At 42.0% G+C, this 19513-nt stretch overlaps 1 protein-coding gene across 1 annotated transcript in view; it reads left to right on the top strand.

The window, feature by feature from the left end:
- The window catches only part of CSTF3 (cleavage stimulation factor subunit 3), a 204065-nt gene extending 200097 nt beyond the window's left edge, over positions 1-3968 (top strand). Inside the window, exons 19-21 of the mRNA XM_077288107.1 lie at positions 810-904; positions 1217-1277; positions 2301-3968. Of these exons, the coding sequence (XP_077144222.1) occupies positions 810-904; positions 1217-1277; positions 2301-2503 (359 nt within the window). The 3' untranslated portion in view covers positions 2504-3968. The remainder of the gene's footprint in view (positions 1-809; positions 905-1216; positions 1278-2300) is intronic.
- Positions 3969-19513: the final 15545 nt, after the last annotated feature.

Below are 19513 nucleotides of genomic sequence, written 5' to 3'. Positions count from 1 at the left end.
GTAAACAAGTTGGTGGGGAGATGCACTGAACTGCTCTGCCACGCCAAGGGTGTTCTGAGCGCCTGTGCTTGGTTTGTGCAGTCATTCTGTGCTGACTGAGTATGTTGTAGGTTTCCATTTTTAGGTTATTTTATGCAGGTTTCAAAACAATGAATGCTCATAACGTGAGAACGCCTGTAATTTTTGTTTTTGTTTCAAAAACTGCATCAAAAACCTGAATGTGAAAGCAATCATTGTCCACATTAAAGCACCACTCCTCAGCATTTTTATTATTTTACCGCTGGAGTGGTGCCACTAATCCAAGTTCCCTGCCCCTAGTCTGGTACTTGCCAGGCGCTGTCTTTTTCTTGTTATCGGCACCGCTTCGGTCGGTTTCCAGTAATTTGTGACCTGCCGGATCGCTCCAGTGTCTGCTGGGCGATGTAGAAGTCACCACTCAGTGTAAGTCTATGAGGTCCAGGACAAGGCTACAACGAGGCTCTGACAGACTTACACAGAGCTTGTGACCCTTACCTCTGACGTCCGGTCAGTCAGAAGCTGTGGTGACAAGATGCCGGTGCGGGACCGGAGCGGCACTGGGAACTGCTGAAGATGGCAGCTGGTAAGTATATTACTAGGGTCAGAGAATTCATGTTAGTGGCACTACACCGCACTGAAATAAAAAATAAAAACGCTGGAAGGTGCATTAAACCTGATCTCATTCTGCCTGGAGGTAAGGAAACACTTCAAAAGCATGAAGTGTAAGGATTGACATCTACTAATGATGTGAAAAATCCCATGTGACAGACAAGTATTGTGTTATTTTCTAGCTCCTGGCCTTCACCCGGTACCTGGTGGGGTGTTCCCTGTGCCTCCTGCCGCTGTGCTATTAATGAAGCTGCTCCCTCCACCATTGTGCTACCAGGTATGTGAATATTCACTGTATTTCTCCCCTGTACACTTATCAGGATGCACTTACATGAAACCAATCATAAATGTCCTCCCCAATCATAATTTATTTTGTCATAGTGATATATATTGTAATTGTTACTCTTGACATAAGAATAAAGTCAGGAGTTGATCCAAGGTCCTGAGTCTGTATCATGTCCTGCTGTGAAAATTCCTTGCAGTCTTTTTATTAGTCATCTCTGACTGCAGAGACCACACTAGCTCTGACTGCTCATTTTTCCTCCTGGGGTAATATGAACCACAGCTCACATTGTGTTTATCTTGACAGGGTCCATTTGTGCAAGTTGATGAACTTCTGGAAATATTTCGCCGTTGTAAGATACCAGACAGTAAGTAGATATGTTTTTGTTTGGTGGAACAACCACCATTTCAATGCTAGATGGTTGACTTGTGAGATTCCATGGAGTAGCTGAAGTCTCGGGGAAGTCATACATGTTCCCTGCAGCAGTTCTGGAAAGGGGTTTTATCGTGATGCAACCTCTTTAACAGAAGCTGGAATAATGGTTTCTTATTTTCCCTTCATCTGATATAAGAGGAGAAGCTGGCTGCCACATTACTTACAAGGCTGTGATGTTGTAGAGATGAAGCATGACATACAGTCATGGTCGAAAGTGTTGGCACCCTTGAAGTTGTTCCAAAAAATGAAGTATTTCTCCCAGAAAATTCTTGCAATTACACATATTTTGTGTGGCTTACTTTGGGGTTTTGTGTGAAATTATGTCCAATTTGTCTTTTTTTCTTTGTTTTTTTTGTGTTGTTCCAGTACATACAAATGAAATAAACAGGTGTATAACAAAATATCTGTAATCGCAATAATTGTCTGGAAGAAATACTTCATTTTCTGAAACAATTTCAAGGCTTCAACACTTTCGGCCATGACTATCAGCCACTGAAATCACTGGTCTATCTGTGTAATAGATGGGTGTGCACGGAAGAGTGGCAGATTACATTGCTGCAAATAGAAATGTTTTCTGTGGTTGGCAGCAGCCATAAGGAGTAGATCTAGACATGAACGATCTTTACAGAATCTTCTCAGCAGTCTTTATCCTGATGAGACAAGCACTCACATCGCTGCTGTATGTACAGCGAGGATACATGAAGATGCTGTGTCGTCAGATATCAAGCCTTCCTTGGCTGGGGGAGTGTGCCATCCATTTGGAATAGTTCTCCATGATCTGCAATGGGACAGACAGCTAACCCTGTAGTTTGCTCACACTTGCATTGATGTATGACTGCTTAAGGGGGTAAAGCAAAGGCTCATGTTTCACTGCAATTGTATGAGGTTTGCGTAGCCCTCATTGCGGTAGGTTTGACCACTAGCGACACTGATCCCTCGTTATTTTCTCATCTAGCTGTTGAAGAGGCTGTAAGAGTGATAACTGGCGGCCAGGCAGAGCTTCTAATGGAAGGCAATGGCCCAGTTGAAGTAAGCACACTAGTAAACAAAGCCGTTAAAAGACCCAATGAAGATTCTGATGATGACGAAGAAAAAGGAGCCGTTGTGCCCCCAGTCCATGACATCTACAGAGCTCGGCAGCAGAAAAGGATTCGGTGAACATTTTATCAACCAATGTATTCTTCTGCCTCAAACCTTCTGCTTTAAATAAAAACTTATTTTGTTATGGGCATCTTGAAAGTACAATTGCATCAGTGGCTGTAAAAATGTGGCTGGACATAAAAAAGCAAAAGAAAATAGCAAATGGCATGTTCTTCTGGAAGGACAGAGTCAAGTAATGTACATATTCCTTGGTTTTCATCATTTGTGCTTTTATGTATCATTGGAAGACTAGGGCCCATGTTTGTTTTTAAAAGAAAAAACTGGAAACCTTTGATTTTGAACATTTTTTAATTTCCACTTAGATCTTGTCAGCAGTGTCATCAGTTTTCTCTGATAACTCTTGATGACTAGTTGCACAGTAATAAATAGTGTAGATTTTTATTTGCATCTCCATGCATTTCCAATCTTGGACACCAGAGGGCACTGCAGCAATTTGCCTTGTAGTTTTTTTTCTTTTAAATGGAATCTGTCAGCACATCTGACCTATGTAAACTATTAGTATGGCCGTGCAGGTTATAGACTGCTGTAAACTGTCCTCCATGTGTGTCACATATCAGTTGCCTTGCTGCTGATAAATAATCTTTTATCACTTCATGTAAATGATCTGTTCCAGGCTCTAAGGAGGACACTTCCTAGAAGAGAACTCTGCCTCCAGAGCTTATTTCACATGAAGGGGAGTTACCAGTGAGACAAGTAGCTATCACAGAACAGGAGAAATGATATGCATCTTCTTGCAAACACATTTTTTAGTTCTCTTCTGGTCTGTTGTATTTCAACAATATTACACCTGTTCTTTCTGTGAGAAGTTAGCTGAGAGGAAGCTGCAGATGTATCAGGTATAGTCACACACAGCTCTGCAGAGAGTGGATATTACGCATCTCACTAGTAGCCATTACACATCACACTAGTAACCATTACACATCACACTGGTAACCATTACACATCATAGCTCCCCCTTAGCTTTAAAACAAGCTCTGGAGGCAGAGTTTTTTTTCAGGCACCGTCCTTCTCAGATCCCGGAAGAGGTCACTTATATGAAGTGATAAAAGATGATTTATCAGCAACCAGACATCTGATATGAGGCATACAGGGAGGACCGTTTTCAGCAGTCTATAACCTGTATGCTCATTAATAGTTTAGTTAGGTCAAATGCGGTGACAGATTCCCGTTAATGAATTTGCTGCTATTTTGAAAGAACACTGTAAGATGGAAAGTAAAATACCGCCATCATAAAACACTATTCTGCATTTGTATCCTCTGTAACTTGCACAATCTAATCTGTCCAGTGCTAGTATTGTCTTTGTTGCACTGCAAAAGACGTCAGGGAAAATCTGAAACTGAAAATAGATGCATAAAGTGCAAAATCCACTATTTTTTTCAGGTACCCTCCATCTACTGTTAACAGATCTGGCTGTTGTGTATTTGGTCCTCTTTTTTTCATACAATAAATATTTAATACATACATGTGAGATTTGCTTTCTTCTACAGTGGAATGTACAATGTCTCATTATTTTGGGGGATCTCATCATTTAAGTTTTATATTTTTCCCTTTTACAATTATAAAATAATAAATGCCGATTGATTTAGTTGCTTTTAGTCTACGGTTTGCTCATTTAGGGATCAGGTCACGACGAAAAAAGGAACCCAAACAAATATCCAGTGCTTTTAAATAAAGAAAATTTATTTAAGGATACATAAACCATAAGGAGGGGTGAGAAGGTACCAAAGGAAAAAAGGGGGCAACGTGGGGGACACTGATTGCCTGAAACTCAATATCAGTATACAAAAATATACAAAATGTGGCCCAGAAAGAATTCTTACATCATGGTATGCTTATATAGTATTATAAGGAGTCATTATGCCACAAACAATTGGAAGCGCAATACAATCTAATTAAGACACAAATGTAAACAGTGTACAGGCATTTCAAGAGTTAAACCAGTATACGTTAAGTTCATCATACATGGGGGCTAAACTGAGGCTGCTATTCACCAAGCATATGTATGCATCCATAGCTAAAAGTATAATTAATCACATCCAAAAGTAAGCCATGAGCCACCCGATAAATTACCTTGTGCCTGTAGAGTCCCCGGGATGCGTCCCTGCCCCGACGCACGTTTCGGCGTCTGCCTTCGTCAGGAGGTGGAATGTACAATGTCTGTTTAATTATTTTGGGGGATCTCATCATTTAAGTTTTATATTTTGCCCATTTAGAATTATAAAATAATAAATGCCGTTTGATTTAGTTGCTTTTAATCTACGGTTTGCTCATTTAGGGATCACTATGAGGCATGGACTCATCATGAGTTAGGCTTGGTTCATTCTATCAGTTTTACATTCTGTTTTTCTCTTCTGCTGTTCCAGATGCCGAAAAATGCAATGTAATGGGTCAGTTTTACTCTCCGCTGAAGTCAATGGGTTGTTGAAATGGCTAGTTTGTGTCACCTCATCTCCATTCTGTCAAGTGTCCACTTTCCTTAAAGGGGTATTCCCATCTCCAACATCCTATACCAGTATGTAGTAGGTGTAATCAGGATCGGACTGGGGTGTCTGGGGGAATGGACTCTAGGGGCCCACCCTACAGCTATATGCAAATATCTGTCAGTCGTTATCCCCATTCTAGTGGAGCATCGACTGTAAAACACAGGGGGCTCCTGCACATCTACTGTGCGCCCCCATAACTGGGATGTACAATTACGGTATTTTACATTAAAGTTTCTATGGTTAAAACAAGTTATCACCGATCCATGGGCTCCACAGGATAGGTGATCACTTAGGTCTGACCGTTAGAAACTACACCGATCGGAAGAATGAGAAAGTTTTATCCATGATAGGACACTTGTCCCCATTTTAAAATGCAGCAGCAGTTCAGATGTCTGACAGCAGCTCTATTCATTTTCTTTGGGGCTTCCAGAAAAAAACAAGAGCAGCCACTGAGGGAATGAATGGATCAATGGTCAAGTCAGACATGCCACTCCAGTCTAATGGGGATAAAGGTTCCACATTCTGCCGACTGGGTCTCAGCAGTCAGACCCCCACCAATCAATACGTTATCACTAATCCTGTGGAGAGGTAATTACTTTTTTCACAGGAGAATCCCTAAGTGCATCTCTGACGCTGTGATCCAAGTATCTAATCTCTAATGGAAATAACAAATCTTCTCCTAATTAATATCAGAGAGAACAGATGACTGCCATATACAACACAATCCACTGTACCAAGACAAATAATACCCCATACAGGGAAGAAGCACCACCACACCATAAACAGATCACATGGTGACTGAATAATACCACATAATACCAGGGTATAGTGACCAAATTCTACCATATACAAGGAGAAATACCGCCACACCATAACTAGACTACATATTCCACCATAGTGACTGAATAATACCACATACAGGGGATAAATACCGTCATACCGTGACCAGACCACAAATTACCACCATGTAGTGACCGAATAATACCACATATAGGGGATAAATACCGCCATACCGTGACCAGACCACATATTACCATCACATAGTGACTGAATACTACAATACTGGTCATGAATGCAAACCACAATACTAACAACACTGTTATTACCACCAGTGACATTATACACAAGAGCTCTGTATATACTGTCAGTGTACATGTAATACAGGGATCACCAGTGACATTATACACAGGAGCTCTGAATACAGTGTCAGTGTACAGGTAATACAGTGATCACAGGTGACATTATACACAGGAGCTCTGTATATAGTGTCAGTGTACAGGTAATACAGTGACTACCAGTGACATTATACACAGGAGCTCTGTATATAGTGTACAGGTAATACAGTGATCACCAGTGACATTATGCACAAGAGCTCTGTATATAGTGTCAGTGTACAGGTAATACTGTGATCACCAGTGACATTATACACAGGAACTCTGTACACAGTATATAGTGTATGGTGTGCGTGTACATGTAATACACTGACTCACCGGTGACGTCTCTAGTTGAAGTCCTTCTTCGCTTTTCTTCTTCAGCCAGCACAGACTGCCATCACTTATTCCAGCCAGGACTCATCTGCAAAAAATAACAGTCATCTATAGCTGATCGCTTCCAGAGCACTTTCCCCACTTTTTCCCTGACTCCTACACTACATCAGATGAAGAAAAAAGCAACATAGTGCCACCCTGCACAGGACCTGTTTCCTAAAAAGTAAATTATATTACATTAGTAATAATGTCCCTAATTGGACCCTAAAGAAATTATGCTCCCCACTTGTCACCATAAACTAATATAGCATGTTCCTCATTCTGGCCCCCAAACAGTAATTAAGTCCCTCATCCTGGCCCCCTTTATTTAATAGGGCCCGTGCCCCTAAAAATCGCAGACAAGAGACAAGGGTCCTCCGGGGATTTCCCCAATACCCTGCCAGGCCAGGTACCGAAACCTCCAGCTAGAAACATAGTGTAGTTGTTCTGATTCGCTATGTCTCTTACCTCATGTGCAGGGCATTGCAGTAGCTTAGGAATCCATGGTTACAACCACTAATACAGTGACAGTTGTTAGTGGTTGTAAACTTGTAACCATGGATACCTAAGCTACTGCAATGCCTGCACATGGGGTACGTGACATAGCAAATCAGAAGAACTATACTACATTTCTAATTGGAGGTATTTGCTAATATTATTATTATTACTACTACTGCATAATGGGATAGGATGTTTGAGTACCCATTTAAGGGCTCATACTCATTTGTGCAAGAAATGGACGAGTGCAATCCGATAAAAAATCGGATTGCACTTGTACCAATGTTATTCAATGGGTGACATCTCATCTGCGATTTTTCTCTCAGCTGAAATCGGACTGAGAAAAAAATTGCAGCATGCTGCGATTTGCTGCGTATCTCGCCTCTCCATTACTAAGCCGTGGGCTTGATGTCACCTGACAAAGCAAAGGTGACATTAACCCCACTGGTACAGGGCAAGTGGGAAGAGCCAGGCAAAGCGCCAGAATTGGTGCATCTAATAGATGTGCCTTTTCTGGGCAGCTGCGGGCTGCTATTTTTAGGCTGGGGTGGTCAATATCCATGGCCCCTTACCAGCCTGAGAATACCAGCCCCCAACTGTCTGCTGTAGCAAGACTGGTTGTCAAAAATAGGGAGGACCGCACGCCGTTTTTTAAAATAATTTATTTAAATAATTTAAAAAAACAGCGTGGGGACCCCTCTATTCTTGATAACCAGCCTTGTTGAAACTGACAGCTGAGGGTTGCAGCCCCCACCTGTGAGTTTTGCCTGGCTGGTTATCAAAAATACAGGGGGACCCTCGCCATTTTTTTTTCTTATTATTATTTATTTCCAGTGCAGGAGCGGATAATGAATACTCCCATCCGCCACTCCTGATCTCACTGTTATTAGCGGCAGCAGGTGTCGGATGATGGGATCAGTAGTCCCATCAGCTGACACCAGTGACCAGAGGTAAATTTTATACCTCCGATCACAGTTGAGCACTCACGCTATCTTTTGACAGCGTGGGAACCACGGCTCTCTGACCGGCGGGGATGATTTCACCGCAAATCAGAAGCAGTATTTGTCGCGCTGTCATGCACATGACAGCGTGGTGAACACTGGATGTTCGAGCCCCCGATTCAAGTGAATGGGGTCCGGGTACTGTTCTGGTACCCGAACTTTTTGTAACTGTTCGGCCGAACCTGCCAGACCCGAACATCCAGGGGTCCTCCCATCTCTAGTTATAAGTTGACCAGCGATTTCTCATTTTTCCAACAAAATTTACAAAATAATTTTTTTAGGGACCACATTACATTTGAAGTGACTTTGAGGTGTCTATATGACCAAAAATACCCAAAAGTGACACCAATCTAAAAACTGCACTTCTCAAGGTGCTCATAACCACATTCAAGACGTTTATTATCCCTAAAGGTGCTTCACAGGAATTTTTGGAATGTGGGGAAAAAAAATTACATTTTTCACAAAAATTTTACTTTAGACTCAACATTTTTTATTTTTGCAAGGGTAAGAAAAAATAGACCCCAAAATTTGTTGTGCAATTTCCCCTGAGCATGCCGATACCTCATATGTGGGAGAAAACCACTGTTAGGGCGCAGAGCAGAGCTTGGAAGGGAAGGAGCGCCACTTGACTTTTTGAATGCAAAATTTGCTGGAACAATAAGCAAACACCGTGTTGCGTTTGGAGAGCCCTTGATGTACCTAAACAGTGAAATCTCCCACAAGTGACCCCATTTTGGAAACTAGACCCCTCAAGGAATATATTTAGATGTGTGGTGAGCATCTTGAACCCCTATGTGATTCACAGAAGTTTATAACATTGAGCCATGAATATATAAATAAAATCATTTTCCCCACAAAAATATTATTTTAGCCCCAATTTTTTTATTTTCACAAGGGTAACAGGAGAAACTGCCCCATTCAATTTGTTGCTCAATTTCTGCTGAGTACGCTGATACACTATATGTGGTGAAAAACTACTTTTGAGGCACAGTGCAAAGCTCAGAAAGGAAGAAGTGCCATATTGGAGTTCAGATTTTGATGGAATGGTTTGACGGTACCCCTGAGGTGCCAGAACAACAGAAACCCCCGATATGTGAACTCATTTTACAAACTACACCCCCCCCCCCCCCAATGAATTCACCTATAGGTGCAGTGATCATATCGACACCACATGTGCCTCAGAATGTTATACCATTGAGCGTTGAAGAAAGAATACATTTAATTTTTGCCACTAAAATATTCTTTTAGCCCCACGTTTTTAATTTTTCTATGGGCTAATAGGAGAAATTTTTGCAAGAAACTGAGGACCATTTTTTTCTGAGTGCACCAATACCCTACATGTAATCAGGAAATACTTTTCAGGTACAGTACAAAGCTCAGAAGGCAAGGAGCACCATATTATAGTTTAGTTTTTACTGTTATGGTTTGCGGGTGCCATGACCCACTAGGAAAGCGCCTAAGGTGCCAGAACAGCAGAACCCCATAAGTGATCCCATTTTACAAACTACATCTATCAACAAATTCATCTAGGGGTGCAATGATCATGACAGCACAGGTGGGTCACAGAATTTTATACCATTGTGCAGTAAAGAAAAGATAATAACATTTTTTCCACCAAAATTTGATTTTAGCCCCACAAGAATTGGGTAAAAATGGCGCCATAATTTATCCCAATTTCTAGTAAACGTGGCAATACCTCATATGTGGCTGTACAGTACTACTTAGCCACACGGTGAGACTCAGGAGGGACGGAGTACTATATGCCTTCTGGAGCACAGATTTTCCTAGAAAGTATATGGAGTCCGCAAACTAGAGACCCTAAGTGTTAGAAGAGCAGAATCTCCCCTCAAGTGACCCCATTTTGGAAATTATTACCCTTTGGGAATTTATCTACAAGAGTAGTGACTATTTTGACTCCATAGATGTTTTCCAGAAACAAGCAGCAGTGGATGTTGCTGAGTGAAAATTGCAAACTGCCATTGTAGTGACCAGTAAACTGTAGAAAAATATTTAGAATTGAGAGTCCTCAGTGGTTGATACCATTTAATGGCTAACTGAAAAGATGGTAACAAATTACAAGCTTTCAAGACTACTCAGGTCTCTTCATCAGGCATAGACTAATAGAAATTCTGAAGAATCACATATTTATGCACAACACAGCACAAAAAAATGCCATAGATAAGACAGTTGACGTGAAGCAAAATTACCATTGTGTGAGTGATAAACAGTTATGTCCATAAATATTGGGACAGTTCATAGATAAGGAGTGTGAATGTTTTATTGTCTTCTAATTGGGGTCTGGTTTTGTTATGATGACCCCACATGGTCTGAGGATAAAAGCCAAATCAACTAAGGAATTTGCTCCTAAGTCATTAGTCATTGCACGACTCGTTAAAGGGTTGATTGTGACTTGTAGGATGGCTACTTCCAACAGGTGGCGCTATAGAGTTAAGTCCTCTTTTTCTCAGAAGAGGCAATTTGCATATTTAATTTCCCAGAGGAGCATTGCACGGCGAATAAGCCTCCTTACCTTGACAAGCCAGCTGGTATGTCATTCTCCATAAGGAGAAACGTTACCCCTTAGACCCCAGTCCAGAGCCTATCACCTAGCCAAATCAGTTATCATGCTTCGCACTGACGAGGGCCAACAGCCCGAAACACCGTGTCTGCGAAATGAGATACTGATTTGGCTTTTATCCTAAGTCATATTGCACGACTCGTTAAAGGGTTGATTGCGACTTGTAGGATCGCTACTTCCAACAGGTGGCGCTATAGAGTTAAGTCCTCTTTTTCTCAGAAGAGGCAATTTGCATATTTAGTTGATGTAAAAAGACAAATCCATGCGACACATTCATTCCTGCACTGAGTGTGTCAAAGGTCATCATCAGCTTATACTCCCAGACCCTTCTGTCTCTGAGATTTGAAGTTACCTTTTAATACAAGTAATTTCATGTCCATAATGCTATGATCGGGGAGACAAAAATGTATTGCCACAGGTAGATCCATTCTTTTTTCTCTTATTGTATAGCGATGAGAATTCATTCTTGTTCTAAGCTTTTGTCCTGTCTCCCCTACATACAGACCCCCAGTTGGACATTTAGTACAAATAATTAAGTACACCACATTAGATGTGATGCAGCTGAAAGTACCTGGTATCTTGTAGTCCTGATGTGAGTTGGGGATCTTTATCTTGTCCGTGGTCATTATAAATGGACAGGTTTTACATTTTTTCTGGTTGCAAGGAAAGGTTCCTGCAGCTGTTGAAGAGGACAGCGAGCTTCCTGCAATGATGCTTCTTAGATTTGGGGGCTGCCTAAAACACAGTAGTGGGGAGTCTGGAAAAATGGATTGTAAGCGGGCATCTTTTTGTAGTAAAGGTTGTAATTTCTGTGCAGCTCCCCTTAGCACCTCCAGATTTGGATTGTAGGCGACTACTAGAGGCACCCGGTTATTTTCTTCTTTAGCTTTGTAATGTAGCAGGTGATTCCTTGATATTCTAGTTGCTCTTGTAATTTGGTTTTGAATTGTTCTTGGATGGTAGCCCTGATTCAAAAAGGTCTTTCTGAGGCGACCAAGGTATTCATCTCTATCCATGGGGTTGGAACATATACGATTGTAGACAATAGAGTTTTTTATGTGTTTTGGATAGAAACTGTCCCATTTAAGGTATGTTGGACAGTCGATTGGCTTCTGATACAGGGATGTTTCTATTTCATTGTTCTGCTGCTTAATGATGGTGCCCAAAAAGTTAGTTTCAGTGCAGTACACTGTAGTGACCAATACGTTATGCCCAGCCCGTGCTTCTGGAGACACGCACCCGTAAATTAGGCGGTCTTTCATTGCTACAGAAATGCCAAACGTGGAAGCTATATGTGGTTTAGGTACACTGTGGGGCTCAGAAGGGATCAGGCATTTGGATTTGGGAGCGCAGAATTTGCTGAATTTCTTGCATTTCTTTTGGAGGGTGAGGAGTAATTTCGCTTTTCCAGACTTTGTACTACCAGTAACGTAGAAATCAACTATATTTTCGTTAACAGATGACAGACCTAAGTGGGGACTTGCTTTTTTTGTAGATTTAGTTGAAGCTTTTATTGGGAACATTTAACATAACGTTTGGGATCACATTTATCTGGCTCGCTACGCTGAGCACTTACTTTGGGGTTTCCATCTAAATCTCTGAGTGACGTGATTCAGATGAAATCCCCAAGGGATCCATTCACTATAATGAGGCAGCAGAGTTACTTGGGACGCCGTCTGGCCACTGTTCCGCTTTTCAGAAGTGCACAAAACTGTGGCCGACAACACTTTTATGCATGCCTAAAAAGACAGACACTGCCGGATCATAGGCCAGTCAGCATCCACGGTGCCTCCATCTGCCTCATTATAGGGAATCTTCCACCGAGGTCCATCTGAATCACGTATCTCATTCATTTACACGGAAACCACGGTGTAAGCGCAGAGCGGAAGATAAATGTGCGCCCAGCCTTACTGCGATCTTTGGGAGGCAGAATGAATAAACAGTAGATGAAGAATTTGTTTTATTTATTTTTTGCGCCGTTCTTCGTGCGGTATAAGTGATTTAGGTGACTTTATTCTTCGGGTCGGTGAGATAGCAGTGATACTAGATTTATATCGGGTTTATGTTTGGCTGCTGTCACACACTAAAAGACGCTTTTTATTGCAAAAACTACATCACCATATTTTGGGAGCTATACTTTTTCCATATTTCGGCCAACAGAGTCATGTTATGGCTTGTTTTTTTGTGTGACGAGTTGATGTTTTTATTGGTACCATTTTCAGGCACATGAATTATTAAAATTGTTTTCTATTCTCATTTTTGGGTGGCAGAATGAACAAAAACCATCAATTCAGGACTTAAATTTTTTTTTTATGCTTCACGTGTGATAAAAATAATAAGGCAGCTTTATTCTTTGGGGTATTATGATTACAGCGATACCACGTTTATATCTTTTTTATGTTTTGGCGCTTTTACACAATAAAAAGTATAGAAAATACAATTATTTTTGCATCGTTTTATTCTGAGAGCTGTAACGTTTTTATTTTTCCGTTGATGGACCTGTATAACAGCTTGTTTTTTGTGAGACAATATGTCTTCAGCGGTACCATGTTTATTTATATTAGTCTTTCTGATCGCGTTTTATCCATTTTGTGTTCGGCGGTATGATAACGCGTTATTTTTTTTGCCTTGTTTTTTATTTTTTATTTTACGGCGTTCACTAAAGGGATTAGCTAGTAGGACAGTTTGATAGGGTGGGTTGTTCCAGCCATGGCAATACCAAACGTGTATTTTTATTGTTTTTTTAATAAAAATATTTATGGGTGTATATATATATATATATATATATATATATATATATATATAATATACACTCACCGGCCACTTTATTAGGTACACCATGCTAGTAACGGGTTGGACCCCCTTTTGCCTTCAGAACTGCCTCAATTCTTCGTGGCATAGATTCAACAAGGTGCTGGAAGCATTCCTCAGAGATTTTGGTCCATATTGACATGATGGCATCACACAGTTGCCGCAGATTTGTCGGCTGCACATCCCAAAGATGCTCCATACAAGGCAGGATGGATCCATGCTTTCATGTTGTTTACGCCAAATTCTGACCCTACCATCCGAATGTCGCAGCAGAAATCGAGACTCATCAGACCAAGCAACGTTTTTCCAATCTTCTACTGTCCAATTTCGATGAGCTTGTACAAATTGTAGCCTCAGTTTCCTGTTCTTAGCTGAAAGGAGTGGTACCCGGTGTGGTCTTCTGCTGCTGTAGCCCATCTGCCTCAAAGTTCGACGCACTGTGCGTTCAGAGATGCTCTTAGGCCTACCTTGGTTGTAACGGGTGGCGATTTGAGTCACTGTTGCCTTTCTATCAGCTCGAACCAGTCTGCCCATTCTCCTCTGACCTCTGGCATCAACAAGGCATTTCCGCCCACAGAACTGCCGCTCACTGGATTTTTTTTCTTTTTCGGACCATTCTCTGTAAACCCTAGAGATGGTTGTGCGTGAAAATCCCAGTAGATCAGCAGTTTCTGAAATACTCAGACCAGCCCTTCTGGCACCAACAACCATGCCACGTTCAAAGGCACTCAAATCACCTTTCTTCCCCATACTGATGCTCGGTTTGAACTGCAGGAGATTGTCTTGACCATGTCTACATGCCTAAATGCACTGAGTTGCCGCCATGTGATTGGCTGATTAGAAATTAAGTGTTAACAAGAAGTTGGACAGGTGTACCTAATAAAGTGGCCGGTGAGTGTATATATATACAGGTCCTTCTCAAAAAATTAGCATATAGTGTTAAATTTCATTATTTACCATAATGTAATGATTACAATTAAACTTTCATATATTATAGATTCATTATCCACCAACTGAAATTTGTCAGGTCTTTTATTGTTTTAATACTGATGATTTTGGCCTACAACTCCTGATAACCCAAAAAACCTGTCTCAATAAATTAGCATATTTCACCCGTCCAATCAAATAAAAGTGTTTTTTAATAATAAACAAAAAAACCATCAAATAATAATGTTCAGTTATGCACTCAATACTTTGTCGGGAATCCTTTGGCAGAAATGACTGCTTCAATGCGGCGTGGCATGGAGGCAATCAGCCTGTGACACTGCTGAGATGTTATGGAGGCCCAGGATGCTTCAATAGCGGCCTTAAGCTCATCCAGAGTGTTGGGTCTTGCGTCTCTCAACTTTCTCTTCACAATATCCCACAGATTCTCTATGGGGTTCAGGTCAGGAGAGTTGGCTGGCCAATTGAGCACAGTAATACCATGGTCAGTAAACCATTTACCAGTGGTTTTGGCACTGTGAGCAGGTGCCAGGTCGTGCTGAAAAATGAAATCTTCATCTCCATAAAGCATTTCAGCCGATGGAAGCATGAAGTGCTCCAAAATCTCCTGATAGCTAGCTGCATTGACCCTGCCCTTGATGAAACACAGTGGACCAACACCAGCAGCTGACATGGCACCCCACACCATCACTGACTGTGGGTACTTGACACTGGACTTCAGGCATTTTGGCATTTCCTTCTCCCCAGTCTTCCTCCAGACTCTGGCACCTTGATTTCCGAATGACATGCAAAATTTGCTTTCATCAGAAAAAAGTACTTGGGACCACTTAGCAACAGTCCAGTGCTGCTTCTCTGTAGCCCAGGTCAGGCGCTTCTGCCGCTGTTTATGGTTCAAAAGTGGCTTTACCTAGGGAATGCGGCACCTGTAGCCCATTTCCTGCACACGCCTTTCCACACCAGACTCAGTCCACTGCTTCCTCAGGTTCCCCAAGGTCTGGAATCGGTCCTTCTCCACAATCTTCCTCAGGGTCCGGTCACCTCTTCTCGTTGTACAGCGTTTTCTGCCACATTGTTTCCTTCCAACAGACTTACCATTGAGGTGCCTTGATACAGCACTCTGGGAACAGCCTATTTGTTGAGAAATTTCTTTCTGGGTCTTACCCTCTTACTTGAGGGTGTCAATGATGGCCTTCTTGACATTTGTCAGGTCGCTAGTCTTACCCATGATGGGGGTTTTGAGTAATGAACCAGGCAGAGAGTTTTTAAAAGCCTCAGGTATCTTTTGCATGTGTTTAGAGTTAATTAGTTGATTCAGAAGATTAGGGTAATAGGTCATTTAGAGAACCTTTTCTTGATATGCTAATTTATTGAGACAGGTTTTTTGGGTTATCAGGAGTTGTAGGCCAAAATCATCAGTATTAAAACAATAAAAGACCTGACAAATTTCAGTTGGTGGATAATGAATCTATAATATATGAAAGTTTAATTGTAATCATTACATTATGGTAAATAATGAAATTTAACACTATATGCTAATTTTTTGAGAAGGACCTGTATATCTATCTCATCTAAGGGGTACTTCCGTCTGTTTGTCTGTCTGTCTGTAACTGAAATCCTGCATCGCTGATTGGTAGCGGCCAGCAGCGACAGGCCAATCAGTGACAGGCTTAGTCGGCCGCATATTGGCCCCTCCCTACTCTCCTCAAGTTAGTGCCCCCTCCCTACTCCCCTCCAGTCAGTGCCAGTGTGTTGCCCCATCCTGGACCAACTTTTTATTACTATTGATGCTGCCTATGCAGCATCAATAGTAAAAAGATATAATGTTAAAAATAATAAAAAAAAAAATTGTGCTATTCTCACCTTCCGCCGTCCACCGATGCGTGCGATGCTGCCGCCAGCTTCGCGAGACCACTAAGTCATCTGGGTAATTTTGCAATGCATCACTGGGAACGGAAGCTGGCGGCAGCATCGCGCGCATCGGGACAGCTTCGGTGGATGCTGGAGGGTGAGTATATAACTATTTTTTATTTACATCTTTTTTTAAACAGGGATATGGTGCCCACACTGCTATATACTGTTTGGCCTGTGTTATATACTACGTGGGCTGTTATATACTACGTGGGCTGTGCTATATATTACGTGGGCTGTGTTATATATTACGTGGGCTGTGTTATATACTGCCTGGCTGCTATATACTACGTGGGCAGTGTTATATACTGCGTGGGCTGTGTTATATACTACGTGGCCTGTATTATATACTGCGTGGGCTGTGCGATATATTACGTGGGCTGTGTTATATATTACGTGGGCTGTGTTATATACTGCCTGGCTGCTATATACTACGTGGGCAGTGTTATATACTGCGTGGGCTTTGTTATATACTGCGTGGCCTGTGTTATATACTGCGTGGGCTGTGCTATATATTACGTGGGCTGTGCTACATACTATGTGGCTGCTACATACTATGTGGCTGCTACATACTATGTGGCTGCTACATACTATGTGGCTGCTACATACTATGTGGCTGCTACATACTATGTGGCTGCTACATACTATGTGGCTGCTACATACTATGTGGCTGCTACATACTATGTGGCTGCTACATACTATGTGGCTGCTACATACTACGTCAGCAGTGTTATATACTACGTCGGCAGTGTTATATACTACGTCGGCAGTGTTATATACTACGTCGGCAGTGTTATATACTACGTCGGCAGTGTTATATACTGCGTGAGCTGTGCTATATACTACGTGGCCGTCTGTATATATATATTGCTCAAAAAAATAAAGGGAACACTAAAATCCCACATCCTAGATATCACTGAATGAAATATTCCAGTTGTAAATCTTCATTCATTACATAGTAGAATGTGTTGAGAACAGTAAAACCTAAAAATGATCAACGTAAATCACAACTAATGTCCCACGAAGGTCTGGAGTTGGAATGATGCTCAAAATCAAAGTGGAAAATGAAGTTACAAGCTGATCCAACTTCAGTGGAAATGCCTCAAGTCAAGGAAATGATGCTCAGTAGTGTGTGTGTGGCCTCCACGTGCCTGTATGACCTCCCTACAACGCCTGGGCATGCTCCTGATGAGGCGGCGGATGGTCTCCTGAGGGATTTCCACCTGGACTAAAGCATCCGCCAACTCCTGGACAGTCTGTGGTACAAAGTGATGCTGGTGGATGGCGCGAGACATGATGTCCCAGATGTGTTCAATTGGATTCAGGTCTGGGTAACGGGTGGGCCAGTCCATAGCTTTAATGCCTTCATCTTGCAGGAACTACTGACACACTCCAGCCACATGAGGTCTGGCATTGTCCTGCATTAGGAGGAACTCAGGGCCAACCGCACCAACATATGGATTAACAAGGGGTCTCAGGATCTCATCTCGGTACCTAATGGTAGTCAGGCTACCTCTGGCGCGCACATGGAGGGCTGTGCGGCCCTCCAAAGAAATGCCACCCCACATCATTACTGACCCACTGCCAAACCGATCATGCTGAAGGATGTTGCAGGCAGCAGATCGCTCTCCACGGCGTCTCCAGACTCTGTCACGTCTGTCACATGTACTCAGTGTGAACCTGCTTTCATTTGTGAAGAGCACAGGGCGCCAGTGGCGAATTTGCCAATCCTGGTGTACTGTGGCAAATGCCAAGCGTTATGCACGGTGTTCGGCTGTGAGTACAACTCTCATCTGTGGACGTCGGGCACTCAGACCATCCTCATGGAGTCGGTTTCTAACCATTTGTGCAGACATGCACAATTGTGGCCTGCTGGAGGTCATTTTGCAGGGCTCTGGCAGTGCTCCTCTTCCTCCTTGCACAAAGGCTGAGGTAGTGGTCCTGCTGCTGGGTTGTTGCCCTCCTATGGCCCCCTCCACGTCTCCTGGTGTAATGCCTGTCTCCTGGTAGCGCCTCTGGCCACTACGCTGACAGACACAGCAAACCTTCTTGCCACAGCTCGCATTGATGTGTGATCCTGGATGAGCTGCACTACCTGAGCCACTTGTGTGGGTTGTAGAGACCGTATCATGCTACCACGAGTGTGAAAGCACAACCAACATTCAAAAGTGACCAAAACATCAGCCAGAAAGCATTGATACTGAGATGTGGTATGTGGTCCCCACCTGCAGAACCACTCCTTTATTGAGTGTATCTTGATAATTGCCAATAATTTCCATCTGTTGTCTATTCCATTGGCACAACAGCATGTGAAATTGCTTCCTAAGTGGACAGTTTGATTTAACAGAAGTTTGATTTACTTGGAGTTATATCCTGTTGTTTAAGTGTTTTCTTTATTTTTTTGAGCAGTGTTACAGGGTGGGCCATTTATATGGATACACCTAAAAAAAATGGGAATGGTTGGTGATATCAACTTCCTGTTTGTGGCACATTAGTATATGGTTAGTATATGGGAAGGAGAAAACTTTTCAAGATTGTAAGGCAATTATCTATTCTATGAAGATACGAGATATGCAGCATCTGAAACAACGGATACTGGAAGCCTGTGCTAGCATTTCTTCTGCGGTTTTGCTATCAGTGTGTCAAGAGTGGGAGAAGAGGTTTGCATTGACAATCCAACACAATGGGCAGCACTTTGAAAACATTTTGTAGTGATCATAAACTTGTAACTCGTGAAAGAATGTTACATTAAAATCAAGCACACCATTGTTTTTCTTGTGAAATTCTCAATAAGTTTGATGTGCCACATGACCCTCTTCCCATTGAAAAAAAATAAAGTTGGATCCAAAATGGCCGACTTCAAAATGGCCACCATGGTCACCACTCATCTTGAAAAGTTTTCCCCCTCCCATATACTAATGTGCCACAAACAGGAAGTTGATATCACCAACCATTCCCATTTTATTTAGGTGTATCCATATAAATGGCCCACCCTGTATAATTATTATTATTTTGTGATTTTTTTTAAATAGTTTTACAACTTTTTTTTCACATTTCATTTAACTTTTTTACTTAGTCCCACTATGCGACTTTCACTTTCTTCAGACTCATCACTGTTAAAAGGTATAGCAATGCAGGAGCATTGCTATACCTTATAGCCTGTCTACCCTGCAGTCAGATGTTAGTTAGATCACGCACTACACATGATCTAACTTACTTCCTAGTGCCTGGATGTCGACATGACAATATCGGGTCA

This window comes from Ranitomeya variabilis, chromosome 2, assembly GCF_051348905.1.
Source record: "Ranitomeya variabilis isolate aRanVar5 chromosome 2, aRanVar5.hap1, whole genome shotgun sequence".
Taxonomy (NCBI): Eukaryota; Metazoa; Chordata; class Amphibia; order Anura; family Dendrobatidae; genus Ranitomeya; species Ranitomeya variabilis.
This window is presented reverse-complemented; position numbering and strand designations above follow the sequence as displayed.